Here is a 13,696-nt window from a genome sequence, read left to right as displayed (position 1 = left end):
GGGAGCGGGGCTGGAGAGGGGGGAGCGGGGCTGGAGAGGGGGGAGCGGGGCTGGAGAGGGGGGAGCGGGGCTGGAGAGGGGGGAGCGGGCTGGAGAGGGGGAGCGAGTCCCTGTGGTGGGAAGTGGGGCCGAGCTCAGTGCCTGGCCTGGGTGGGGGGTGCTCCCGGGAAGGCTCTCACCCTGGGGAGATCCCACCTTCTCCCGGGGGGCGGGGATGACGGGGGGGGGGGGTTGGAAGGTCCATCCCGGACAGTTCCCAGAAAGACCGCCAGCCCCCGCCCGGAGGAGGCAGGCAGCCTGGGAGGTTCCGGAGCTATTTTAGGAGGAGTCCCTCCTGAGTGCGGAGAGCCTGGCCGGAGCCTCCTCCCCGCGGCTCCCCCAGTGCCCTTGCCCTTGCCTGCCTCGCCCCTCCTCCCTCACAGCTCCCATCCCCAGTGGCCATGGCAGGTACAGCGCTGAGTCAGCCTGGAGGCAGAGCACAGGCCCCTCCCCCATCCCTCAGCCGGGTGTGCGGGCGCGCTCCCCCCTGCACCCTCCCCTGGAAGCAGGTCCCGGCTCAGGACCCTCTGCACCCTCCGCTGGAAGCAGGTCCCGGCTCAGACCCTCTGCACCCTCCGCTGGAAGCAGGTCCCGGCTCAGGACGGGGGCTGAGGTTCCTCTGCGTGCATCCGCTGGGTTCCATGCCCCCAGTCCTTCTGCCCTGCAGGTGGATACTGGGGTGTGCCGCCGGTCTCCTAGTGCCCCCAGGTCTATGCCCCGCCCACCCCCACTCACCACCGGTTTCTCCAGCTCAGAGCGCCGCCCCAGCCCAGGCTCCGCAGCCTGGAGTTTGGCAGCGCAGGACGGCGGACCGGCCAGCCTGCAGCAGCCCAGGCGGAGCAGCCCTGCAGGGACTGGCCCTGGCCGCCCCCCACCGCGCCGGCCCTCCCAGCAGCGAGTGGGGTTAAAGCGAGCCCCTCCCCCCACCTCTCCCCACCTCCTAAGGGCGCTGGGCGGGGCAGGTGGGCAGTTCCCCGCTCCACCCTCTCCTCCTCTTCTGCTTTCTGTCCAACATGCTTTGGGGGGGGGGGGGGAGCCGGGGCAGATGAGCTCATTGGGAGGCAGGGGCAGAGGGAGGAGGGAGCAGGAATGTCCTGGCCCGGGAGCTGCTCACTGGACAGTCCGAGCGGGAGCCCAGCCTTTGGAGCCCGAGAGGGGCGTGTGCCACTCCAGGAGCGCGCTCCCTCCTGCAGCTGAGGGTGAGTCTGGCTTCCCTGCGTCTGTGGGATGGGAAGGCCCAGGGCTGGGCTCACCCAGCGCCCGGAGCAGAGCGGAGGGGTGCTCACCTCTCTGCCTCAGATGTCCCAGCCCCCACCCTCCTGCGAGGGAGGAGGGCCCAGGAGGCTGAGGCTGGGGCCTCGGGGGCTGTGGTCAGCTGGCTGCCCACCCCGCCGCCTGGTCAGCTGAGCGGCCAGGTGTCCTCCTGGAACCAAGAGGGTCCCCAGCCATGTGTGGGTGGTGCGCAGGCCAGGCAGATCCCGGGCATGCTGGTGCGGAGCTGTGTCTTGCAAAGTGAGGTGAGAGGGAGGGGTGGAGTGGAAGAGGAGATGTGGTGGGAGAAGAAGGGGGAGGGATGGAGAGGCTGAGAGAACGGAAGCAGGGGCCAGGGAGAGCCTCCCTGGAGAGCAGGGGACTTGAAGAAGTTGGAGCATGGCCCTAGCCAGTGAGCTAAGTGGTTAGAGCCGCCTGAGGACCAAAAGTTCCGGGGTCTGATCCAGCCAAGGGCATGTATCTTGGTTGCAGGCTTCTCCCCGGCCCGGGCCCAGGTCAGGGTTCGTACAGGAGGCAACCAATGGATGTGTTTCTCTCACATGGATGTTTCTGTCTTCCCCTCTCTCTTCCACCTCTCCCTAAGAATCAATGGAAATACCCTCTGGTGAGGATTAACAAAAATAAATACTTTTTTTAAAAAGGAGTTGGAGGTGGCACGGCCTGCAGCTGAAGGGGGCAGAGGGACAGAGAGACGCCGGCCAGCAGGCAGGAGGCTCTGACAGGCTCGGAGCTGAGCGAGGAGCAGGGCCGCAGCGGTCTGACCTGTCTGCACGGAGCGGTGGGGCCAAGGGCCGGTGGGACCTCAGGGGCCTCCTGAGAGGCTGTGTCTCTGCTCCCAAACCCGCCCCCCTTGCTGTGTGGCCCACAGTCATTTCCCCCAACCCCCAGGATTTCTCTGCTGCCCTCCTTGACCTGGCACACAGCACCCGGCGAGCCCGCTGCCCGCACCCTCAGCAGCGCTGACCTTGGGGCCTGGGGGGCGGGGCGGAGAGGCAGCGGGAGGTGGGCTGACACACACACAACACTCGCCGGGCCCAGCAGCACAATGACAGCTGCCCTTACTGTTCGCCCACTCTCTCACCCACACCTCCAGGCCTCCCCACACCGCCAGCCTGGCTGCGGGCAGGGTGGGGGCGAGCCCCTGGCAAAGCTGGCGGGCAGGGGGAAGGCGAGCTGCCCCCTCTCTGCGTCCTCGGGAAGGCCCGGGGAATGCAGAGGACGGAGCTCTTTCCTGGTTCTGGAAAAAGTTCCCAGGGGGCCTCGCTGCTCCCTGCGGGCGGCTCAGCACTCCTCGCCCCAGGGGCCATCGGGAGAGGAGAAGGGCTGAGTGTAGGAGGCCGCTGGGGGAGAGGCCTGAGCAGGAGGGCAGAGGGGCAGGAGCTGGCCTGGGCATGGGTCAGAGTCGCCTTTGGGCAAAACGAGTTAACCCCATGGCTGTCATTTGAACCCTAAAACGAGAGCTGCGGCCGTCCTCCGTAAGCGTAAGTGGGGAGGAGAAGGCAGTAAAGTGTGCCCTGGCCGAGGAACCGCGGCCAGCACCCCACCCAAGCAGTGCGCATGCCTTCCGGGACGGGTCTCCTTCCTGCCCAGGAGCAGCCCTGCTCCGCTCCGGCTCCCATCGATCAATGCGTGTCTGCCTGCAGCCCTCAGCCTCCCTGGGGCAGCGGGCGAGGCTAAGCCCTCTGCGGCGGGCAGGGCCCAGCCCCACACCGGCCCGCAGCTCTGGTGCCCGCTTCCCCTCCGGTGGGACACGCCCTCCGGATCCGCCCACTGCAGTGACTCCCGGCTGTGGCACAGTACGTCCCTGTGCCACTGGCCACCGGAGGCTGCGCGGTGGGCAGCAGAGGCAGATGGTTGGGATAAAGGTGAGGAGGGAACGCCCGGCCCACAGAGTCCCAGTAGCCAAGATGAGGGTCCAGGGCCCTGGCTCGCTCTCCCCTGGCACCTCCTGGCTCTCAAGGTCATTGGTGCAGAGAAAAGGAAAAGCTGCTTTTCCGAGCTCCCCACCCCCACACCCACCTCTTCTCTCCCCGGTCCATCACCCTCACGTCTTTCCCTTCCTCGCCAATCCTCCGGGCTCTGCAGGTGGCTCCAGGCGAGGCGAACCCGTTAGGACCAAATCCACATGCCAGGCTGCGGCGCCCAGCTGGGCTGCCTTCCCAGGGCCTGGGCAGCCCAGCCTGCGCCCTGGCCTCAGCACGCCTCAGACAGCCGGCCTGACCGGAACCGAGGCCCCGGGTGGTGGGTGGTCTGCGGGGGCACGGCCACGGCCACCTGAGAAGATTCCCGCGGGGCCCCGCCAGCAGGGACCTCCTGTGGCCTCAAATGTCCACAGAGGAGGCGGGGACATGGGGGGCTCCCGCCTCTGCAGCCAGCTCACCTCCCAGCAGGCACTGCCCTGCCTCCTTTCTCCCTGAAGGTTGTTGTTTTTTAATATATTTTTATTGATTTCAGAGAGGAAGGGAGACATCAATGATGAGAGAGAATCATGGATCGGAGGCAGGGAAGCATCAATGATGAGAGAGAACCATGGATCAGCTGCCTCCCTCACACCCCACACTGGGGATCAAGCCCACAACCTGGGCATGGGCCGTGACCGGGAATCAAACTGTGGTCTCGGCGCATAGGCTGACGCTCAACCACTGAGCCATGCCCGCCAGGCCACCTGAAGACTTTTAGTCACCCCCTACCCTCACCCCCCCGCCATGATGGAGGAGAACGAAGCCCTAAGAGGGACCGGTACAGACCAGCCTGTTGATGTGGGAGCAGGAGCTCACAGACGTGTTTCCCGCCCGTGGCCACCAGGTCAGCCTGGCGAGGGCCCCTGCCTGGGGCAGCGCCGGTCTGTCTGGGGCGCAGTGCTGGCCGGCTGGTGAGCTTGGGAGGACCATGCTCTCTCTCACCTCACCTTTAGGAACAGCCCTCACAGGCGGTGTGGGGGCCCTTCTAGTTAAACCCAGCCCCTCCTGAGGAGCGGGAGGGCGGGGAGCGGGGGGGCAGGGGCAGGTGCTGGGGCTGCTGTGCTCTGAGCCCTGTGCTGGGCCCAGATGGGTGTGGGCCGTGGAGGAAGAGCTGATCCGGAGCCCGAGGGAGCCCTGTCTTTGCCTTGACTTACCATGTGGCTGTGAGCCAGTCACTTCCTGTTCCGGCCCTGCTTTCCCTCCAGGAAGATCGGGAGGTCAGCCACGTCGTCCCTGGGGCTCCCCTTGTCTCTGATGTTATGAACACCTCCTTTCCTGCCCCTGGCATTGGGCCTCAGGCCCGAGAGCCCAGGGACCCGAGAGCCCAGGGACCCCGAGAGCCCAGGAGTGCAGGCTGCAGGTCCATGCTGAGCCTGCAGGGGGCGCCAGGGGCATTAAGGAGAATGGACTTGGGAGGCGCTTGTGCTGAGCCTGCAGGGGGCGCCAGGAGCACTAAGGAGCAATGGACTTGGGAGGCGCTTGCCCAGCACCCCACTCAGCGGGGGACACGGACAGCCGGACAGCGGAGGCCAGGGAACGCTGAGCCTCAGAGCGGAGCTAGCCCTTCCCCCAGGCAGCTGGCTCCGCAGCCAGAACTCCTCCTCCCGCCCAGCAGGCTGGGCCCAAGCACATTGATTTTGGGGCAGCGCCTGGGCGAAAGCCAGCCCTCCCGGAAGCCGAGGCGCCGCCGCCAGCTCCAAAGTGTGCTCCCAGTGCCCGGGAGCAGAGCCCTGGATGAGAAAGCTGCCGCCTCTGCCCCCGAAGGACCGGCCAGAAGCTCGGCGCCTCTGCTGCTCAGGCCGCGGCCCAGCCTCCGTTCCCTCTGCCAAGGAAAGCACCCTGTGGGGGCTCCAGAGGGCAGGCGCCTTTCCATTTTTTAATTTTTAAAAAAATACTTTTATTAATTTCAGAGAGGAAGGGAGAGAGAGAGAGAGAAACATCAGTGAGGAGAGAGATCATGGATCGGCTGCCTCCCGCACACCCACACTGAGGATTGGGCAGGCCACCAGGCCTGTGCCCTGACCGGGAATCAAAGCATCACCTCCTGGTTCTTAGGTGGATGCTCGCCCACTGAGCCACCCCGGCCGGGCCAGACGCCTTTTCAGGCCAAGGTAACCGTGGCTCCGCCAGAGACCAGCCGCCGCTGGGCCTGCGCTCCCTTCCCGGCCTCTCTGCCGGCAGGAGCAGCAGCCTGCAGCATCAGACTCTCCATGTCGGGTCCTCCTGGAACATTCTCAGTGCGTCTGGGCACTGGCCCCCGGCCAAGCTCTCAGTCACCAGGATGCAAACAGACCAGCAAACGGGAGACATGCCGGCACCACCACGTCAGCACGCCTACGCCGCAGAGTTGCGATTGTTCTCATCTGGCAAGTGTGTGTGTGTATGTGTGTGTGTACATGTGTACGTGTGTGTGCATGCGTAAATATATATGTGTGTGTGTGTGTGTGTGTGTGTGTGTGTGTGTGTGTGTGTAAAAGAAAATGCAGAGAGATAAGAACAGGCACCAGAGAGAAACAGTATGTGTCTGCAATAGTGGTGCCCCGAGCCTGGGCTGACTCTGGCCCTGAACTTGGGCTGACCCAGCAGCACATCCACAGGCCCCGCGGCCACCCCGCCCTGGAGCTGCTGGGCAGATGCCAGCTGGCTGTCACCTACTTCGCTGAGTCAGAGGAGGGTCTGCCTCGCAGCCCGGCTTAGACGGGGGCAGGAAGGGTGGCCCCTCTGTTGGGAGAAAGGAGAGACACACCAGGGAACCAGTCAGTTGTGAGGGGCGTAAAGGTGGGCGTCGTCCCAGGAGCAACAGAGAGCCCACCAAGCAGGGGTGCAGGGGGAGGCACAGAGCAGGTAAGCAGCCATCTGGTTGCAGGAGGAGCCGGGAGCTGCATCCTAGTGGGAGGCGCTGTCATTGTGACCAGGAAGCAGCAGCGGAGGTCTCGGTGGGGACCTGGCAGAGCCTCCCCTTAGCCGGCTCCGCTCTCGGGAAAAGAAGCCACACGCACAGGAAGTTCGGGGAAGACACTGTTTATTGTCGCCATCGATCCAACCCAGACTCCGGCCGCTCCGAAAAGCAGACAGCCGCGCAGCCGGGCACAGGGCACCGGGGGCTGCTGCCCGCCTCGCCCACCGCACCTTGAGTTGAACCTTGGTGTGCGTGAGTGTCCCCGCGAGGGCGCCAAGAGCGAGGACGCGTTCCCTCCGTGACCCTGCATCGGCTCGGAGCACGGAGAGGCTGCCCCCACGGCGCTGCTTTGGGTGGCGTAGCGAGAGGTCTGGCCTGAGTGTCTACCACTATGTCTACGGCGACGGCGTGCAATGCATCAGCAGCTGAATAAAGAGGACTCCGCAGGAGGACAGGAGGCGCTGTCTGTCCTCAGAACAAGCAGGAGGGACCCGCCCCAGCTGCCCCGCCACGCGGTGGCCAGGGCTGTCCGTGGGCCGGCCGGCATTTGCAATTGTCCATCTGCTCACCCTGCCTCGGGAGACTGCCGGCCCGCCTCCGCACAGGCACGGGGAGAAGGGGGCCCCACGTCCGTAACTGACTGAGAGCAGTGGGATTGTCCCCGCCCGGGGCAGCAGACACTTCCAAACCACTTCCAAGGCACCTCGAGGCACTTCGGTCCTGACCCTGAATAATGTGCTTCCTTCCTGCAGGCCCGTCCCGCGGCCGGCCGGCCCCTCCCTCCTTACCTCCTTACGCTGGCCTTCCTTGGAAAGAAGGGGGGTGAGAGCAGGAGGGGGGGCCGAGGAGGAACAGCAGCCTGAGCCCAGCGGAGCGCAGGCGGGGGACATGCAGCCGCCGGCGGGGCGCGGAGCAGGGGAGCAGCCTCCCCGTCTGACCGGAGGGAGGGGGAGCGGGGGCTGCGGGCCACGCGTCCGCCCTCCTCACAGGAGCCGGCTGGCCCCCGGCCTCCGTGCCCCGGCCCCGGAGAGGGAGGGAGGGGAGAGGATGTGCCGCCGGCCGGCTCCTGGGGCTGCTTCTCGGGGAGTCAGGTTCTCAGATAAACCCGGGGAGTCTGACCAGTCCCCTCCGGAAGGTGATGGGCCTGGGAAAGGGGGTCCGCTCCGCACAGAGCCTCACTCATTCCCATCCCGGGGGGCGCCCGCGGCTGAGGGCGCTGCACACCTGGTTCCCCCCCTTCGCTCGGCCGCTCGGCTGGAGAGATGGGCAGTGCCCGCCCGCCTGCCCAGGGTGGCTCAGCCCGCCCGCTGGCAGTGTGTGATTGGCAGTGGGCACTGGGCAGCAGTTAGAATTCCCTGGACGCCTTGGCCACCCTCACCCTGTGCCTGGCTCCGCCCCTCCCGGACTCCCCCTCCCCTCACTCCAGCTGGGAGCCGCGGCCGCACCGATGGAATGAGATGCACCAGTTCGCCCCGGTCCTCCGTGCTGGCCTGGCCGCCCAGCTCTGTACGGCTGTGTGCACAACACCAGCACCTCCCAGCGGGCCATGCACATGTCAGTACACGGATGTTCAATGGACGTGAATTAAACTGGACCTCCTAGATGCCCACTCCCCTGATTGGCCACCTGAGGGCACAGGCAGAGTGGTCCCTGAGACTGTCACTGCCTGTCCCCGCCCCCAGGCTCCTTCCCACCCTGAGCTCCGCTCCCTGAGTCTGTGCAGGACCTGGCTCCCAGGACCGGGAGGAGGCTCACCTGGGGTAAGGAGGGGCATGCCAGTGGCTCTGTCCCCACCCACACTCCACCCCTGCTGTGGGCATCACCCCATTCCTGCTGTGGGCATCACCCCATTCCTGCTGTGGACATCACCCACCCCTGCCTCAGGCATCACCCCATTCCTGCTGTGGGCATCACCCACCCCTGCCTCAGGCATCACCCACCCCTGCTGTGGGCATCACCCACCCCGCCACGGGCATCCCCTCTCAGGGGGAGGAGCAGGGCACCCCTCCCCTCCTCTCCGGCCGGGACAACTATGGCTGTTTATTCAAACTGGAGGCTGACAGCCCGAGGGGTGCAGGGCCTCCCGTTCCGTCCCTGAGCCTCAGTTTCCCGTGTGCAGCAGGCGTGCTGTGGCTCGTTGGCTTCTGTGGTCTTCCAAGGCCTCTCGTCTTGGCTCCCTCTCCTGAGACCCCTGATGTGAGGGACAAGGAGGACACGGCTCCCAGCCATGCCCCCTTCTCCCCAGGCAGCCATGGGGGGCTCTAGCCCCGACAGACATGGCCACGGCTCCTCACGCTCCTCAGGCCTTCCCTTGGCGTCCAGCCCAGCCCCTGGGGCCTGCGGGCTGCGAGGCGGTCCCTCCCCCTGCCCCAGGCCCGGCTCGCACTGGCATGTGCCTCCCGCTGGTGGGCGCTCCGGGGCAGGAAAGGACCACCGCCTGGAGCACACGCCGCCCGGGACCATGACCGTGACCAGGCCCGGCCCCCGTGCTGCTCTCTCCGAGCCCGGGCATCACCAGCCAGCGGAGAGCACCGGCAGCCGAGCTCCTCCGTGGATCAGCGGGCGGAGCCGGGCGCCGGGACCACCGCGTCCACTCGCCTCCATCTCGCTTCCCTCGAGGCCCTTGCTCACGCACCCCGATTTCCAGCACCCCGTGACCAGCACCCAGCCCTGCAGGGGAGCCCGCCCACCCACAGGTGCTCTGAAGCTGCCCCAGAGGAGTCCCCCTGTGAGCAGGCAGACGCTGGACCCCTCCACCTCCCCCCCCCGGGCGCTCACAGGGCCTCCCCTCCTCTCAGGGGAGCGGGACCCTCCTCCCTCCCCCGGGGCCTCCCATCCATACTCCACAGCGGGTTCTCCTGTGAAAGAGGCGGAGACTGTGCGGGGGGACAGATGAGGGCTCAGGGGGCGCAGGGCCGGCCGGGACCTGGTCAGGAGAAGCACACACACCGAGAGGCAGGGGCTGTGCAGGAGGGGGGGCGGGGGGGCCGCAGGCAGCCGCTACTTGGCCCCGTCCTCGGCGTGGCCCTCGCCGTCCGCCTTGCCCTCCTCCTCCGTCTTCAGGTCGTCGGTGCTCAGCTTCTGCTCCTTCTTCCTCCGCACGCACTTCACCACCAATCAGCACCAAGATGACCACGGCCAGGAAGCCGCCGACCGAGGCGCCCACCACCACGGCCACCGTGGAGTCCCGCTCGGGCGGCTCTGGGGAGGAGGAGACAGGCGCTGAGGGCCGGCCGCAGGCCCCGGCCCCGCTCCCGGGCCCGGCCCCCCTCTCCGCGGGGAGAACTGCAGCCAAAGCCAGAGCAGCCACGCACGGCCTCCGCGCCCCCACCCCGAGTCCCGGCCCGGCAGCCGGGAGGCAGGAGGGGCTGCAGGGCGGGCGTGGACTCGAGGGCAGACAGACCGGTGCGGCCTGAGTGTGTTTATGAGCTGGTTCATCTCAGACACGTGTCCTCCCCAGCCCCTGCCTCCTCACGACATCGCAGCTCCTGCCTGAGGCTCCTGGGGACCGGGAGAGGCTCAGCCAGTTTGGTCCCGGGCCTGAGACTCATCGAGCCCCATCAATGGAAACTGCTAGAATGACTCTTAAAGCCCTGGCCTGACTGACAGTGTCAGGAGGACTCTCAGAGTCACGCTCCCAGGTCCCTAAGGACAGCAGGGAAGAGAGCAGGTGCTGGGCCACCCTCGGCTGCGGCTCCCAGCGCCCCCCGCAGGACAGCCGCCCAGAGGCGCCTCTGGGCGCCGGCTCAGAGTGACCGCCAGGCTCACCCTCCATGAGCACCCGCAGCTGGATCCTGCCGTGGCCGCGGTGGCGGTCGGGCGGGTTCAGGATGTAGCAGCTGTACAGGCCCTCGTCCTCCGGCTGCACGTTGCGCAGCGTCACCGACACGTCGTACTTGCTGGGGTTCCCCGAGAACTCCACGCGGTCCCGGAACCGCTCCAGCTTCAGGTTGATGATCTTCATGCGGAACTGGAGGAACTGGGGGTGCGAGGCGCAGGCTGGGAGGGAGGCAGGCCCCGGGGCGGGTGCCTCCTCCAGCGTCTTACCTGGGACAGGCGTTCCCTCGGATCTCCACCCTCCCCGCCGCGGGACAGCACACCTCCCCCAGCAGCTGGCCCCAGTCCGGTCCAGGCCGCCCGGACTGCACCCGGACTCACCATCTCCTCGGAGCAGTTGCCGCACTCCTGGTAGGTCCAGTTCAGGGAGAAGTGCTTGTGGTTCACGGTGTAGCAGGAGTTGAAGGTGCAGGGCAGGCGCGCGTCTGAGCCATTGAGCACATTGAGGGTGGTGGGCACCGTGACCTCCATGCTGAGCCCTGGCCGCACTGCAGGCAGAGCACAGGCTGCTGAGGCTCTGCTGGTGGGAGTGGGGCGGGAGGGGGGGGCGGGCAGGCTGCACCTGGTGGGAGTGGGGCCGGGAGGGGGGGGCGGGCAGGCTGCACCTGGTGGGAGTGGGGCCGGGAGGGGGGGGGCAGGCTGCACCTGGTGGGAGTGGGGCCGGGAGGGGGGGGCGGGCAGGCTGCACCTGGTGGGAGTGGGGCCGGGAGGGGGGGGGGGCAGGCTGCACCTGGTGGGAGTGGGGCCGGGAGGGGGGGGCAGGTGCACCTGGTGGGAGTGGGGCCGGGAGGGGGGGCGGGCTGCACCTGGTGGGAGTGGGGGGGGGCAGGCTGCACCTGGTGGGAGTGGGGCCGGGGAGGGGGGGGGGCAGGCTGCACCTGGTGGGAGTGGGCCGGGAGGGGGGGGGGGCAGGCTGCACCTGGTGGGAGTGGGGCCGGGAGGGGGGGGCAGGCTGCACCTGGTGGGAGTGGGGCCGGGAGGGGGGCGGGGCAGGCTGCACCTGGTGGGAGTGGGGCCGGGAGGGGGGGCGGGCTGCACCTGGTGGGAGTGGGGGGGGCAGGCTGCACCTGGTGGGAGTGGGGCCGGGAGGGGGGGCGGGCTGCACCTGGTGGGAGTGGGGGGGGGACAGGCTGCACCTGGTGGGAGTGGGGCCGGGAGGGGGGACAGGCTGCACCTGGTGGGAGTGGGGGGGGGACAGGCTGCACCTGGTGGGGGGGAGGACAGGCCGCACCTGGTGGGAGTGGGGGGGGGCAGGCTGCACCTGGTGGGAGTGGGGCCGGGGCGGGGGTGAGGGGGGGGACAGGCCGCACCTGGTGGGAGTGGGGGGGGGACAGGCTGCACCTGGTGGGAGTGGGGGGGGCAGGCTGCACCTGGTGGGAGTGGGGCGGGGTCAGGCTGCACCTGGTGGGAGTGGGGGGCGGGGTCAGGCTGCACCTGGTGGGAGTGGGGGCGGGGTCAGGCTGCACCTGGTGGGAGTGGGGCCGGGGCGGGGGGTGGAGGGGGGAGACAGGCCGCACCTGGTGGGAGGTGCAGAGCTATGCAGAGGGGGGGCCCTATGGCTGAAGCATTCAGGGTTCAGTAGAGAGCGGGGGTAATAGATGTGGCCTGGGGTAAAGTGGGGCAGCACAGGGCTGGGGAGGAGAGACGGATCCCGTCAGGCCGGGGACAGACAAGGCCCCAGGCCTTTCCCGGGTCCGGGCGGCAGCCCCCGCCCGCCGCTGCGCTGTCGCTCCGCGCTGCCTGCTCTGCAGGCCCTGGAGAAAGGTTTGCTGTGCTGGCCTCAGTTTCCCTCTTCTCCGCCACCTGCAGCCCTCTCCACGGAGCCCGGGGGCGCCAGCCGAGTGTCCCCAGCGGGTCAGGCAACACCTCCTTACAGTTTGCACCCAGGCACACCCAGGCACCTCACTTGCCTCACCCTAATCCTGGCCTTTTTAAATGTATAGATTTATATTATTGATTTCAGAGAAGAAGGGTAGTGGAGAGAGAAGCATCAATGATGGGAGAGTCATTGATTGGTTGCCTCTTATTTGCTCCCTACCTGGCATGTGCCCAGACTGGGAATCGAACCATGTCCTCCTGGTTCATAGGCCAACGCTCAACCACCAAGCCATGCCAGTCGGGCCCAATCCTGGCCGTGATTGTAAGATTCTTTGCCAACATTGCCAACCTCATCCCAACGCTCCATGTCCCCGGAGGACACACAGGGACCTTCGGCCTCAGTCCCTCTCGCTCCTTCGCGAAGCTGATCACCCACCTCCCGTGCCCGGAGGCCACCCAGTGCCGCCCGGAGCGTGTCCTCGGGGGGAAGGGGACGAGGCCGGGCATGGTGACAGGTGACGGAATACAGCGAGGGAGGCGTGTGTCTGGCCGGTAAGGCTGCCTGGAGGGCGTGTGGTGCTCAGGGAGCCGGGGAGCCGCCTGGCGCTGAGGGATCGGTCCGAGGCTGCGGACACCCGGGCGGTCCCACTGGCGGGAGTGAGCTTCCTGTCTGCGTCACCGGGAGCAGAGGGACCCAGGGCGATGGGGAGACTGAGGCCCAGGGTCAGGCGGGCACCGAGGCACAGGGTCCTGGGCCCGACAGGACTTGGGGTGGAATTCCTGGGAGTGAGACAGGAAGCCACGGGGACTGGGGCAGGGCCCTGCAGCCGGGGTCTCTGTAGGAAGGGCACAGATGTGGAGGCCTGCCCAGAAGCGGGTTCAATCCCAGCCGCCTTCTGGGCAGGCCCCTCCCCCCCAGCCTCACCCCCACCCCAGGAACGCAGCGGTTGTTGGGAGAGTTAAAGATGGAGTGTAGGAGCAGGGCGCCGTCTGCCGGCCAGTGAGGGCACAGCAAAGGGAAGGAGGCAGTCCCCTTCGAGGCGCCTTGGGCAGGATCCCTGGGGACTGTTTCCACGCTGCCCTGTTGTGCAAAGGTCCCCCGCCCCGCCCCCACCCGCCCCCAGCAGCCGCTGCGGCCCTGGGCTCAGCCGCCTCAGGAGGAGGACCCAGGGCGGGACCTGAGGCTGGGCGGCTCCGAGCTGCTGGCCAGGAGGTCAGAGCGGGCCCAGAGGGAGGGTCACGCAGACCGCCGCCAGGCACACCCCTGGGGAGCAGGGGCTGGGCGGCTGATGGCCCCGCGGAGCAAAGCCCGCCCCTCCCCGCTGCACAGCGGAGGGAAGGGAGGAGGGCGCCCGCCACGCCCCCACCCGGGGAGGAGGGAGCGCAGGAGCGTCCTGAGCTAACCTCCCTCTGAGCTCCGGGCGCCGGCACCTTCCCTGAAAGGCTGCCCCGTCCTACCCCACGCACCCTCACCCCCACCCCACCCTCACCCCCACCCCACCCTCACCCCACCCTCACCCCCACCCCACCCCACCCCACCCTCACCCAACCCCACCCCACCTCACCCCACCCCCACCCCACCCTCACCCCCACCCCCAACCCCACCCTCACCCCACCCCACCCTCACCCCCACCCTCACCCCACCCCACCCTCACCCCACCCTCACCCACCCTCACCCACCCTCACCCACCCCACCCCCCCACCCTCACCCCCACCCTCACCCCACCCCCACCCACCCTCACCCACCCTCACCCCACCCTCACCCCCACCCCACCCTCACCCCACCCCCACCCCCACCCCACCCTCACCCCACCCCACCCCACCCTCACCCCCACCCTCACCCCACCCTCACCCCACCCTCACCCCCACC

The 13,696-nt window shown here is 67.9% G+C and overlaps 1 protein-coding gene and 1 long non-coding RNA gene across 2 annotated transcripts in view; one reads left to right on the top strand and one right to left on the bottom strand.

The window, feature by feature from the left end:
• Positions 1–8,964, top strand: part of LOC311628404 — a 446,163-nt gene extending 437,199 nt beyond the window's left edge. The window contains exons 2-3 of the long non-coding RNA XR_014796017.1: positions 6,499–8,118; positions 8,167–8,964. This is a non-coding gene — a long non-coding RNA (uncharacterized lncRNA). The remainder of the gene's footprint in view (positions 1–6,498; positions 8,119–8,166) is intronic.
• The window catches only part of SCN2B (sodium voltage-gated channel beta subunit 2), a 9,791-nt gene continuing 5,052 nt past the window's right edge, over positions 8,958–13,696 (bottom strand). The window contains 5 exon segments of the mRNA XM_084895639.1: positions 8,958–9,070; positions 9,101–9,288; positions 9,290–9,372; positions 9,940–10,150; positions 10,330–10,496. Of these exon segments, the coding sequence (XP_084751765.1) occupies positions 9,172–9,288; positions 9,290–9,372; positions 9,940–10,150; positions 10,330–10,496 (578 nt within the window). The 3' untranslated portion in view covers positions 8,958–9,070; positions 9,101–9,171.

This window comes from Pipistrellus hanaki (assembly GCF_964339955.1).
Source record: "Pipistrellus hanaki genome assembly, chromosome: 9".
Lineage (NCBI taxonomy): Eukaryota > Metazoa > Chordata > Mammalia > Chiroptera > Vespertilionidae > Pipistrellus > Pipistrellus hanaki.
Note: the sequence above shows the minus strand (reverse complement) of the source record. Positions and strands in the feature narration are given on the sequence as shown.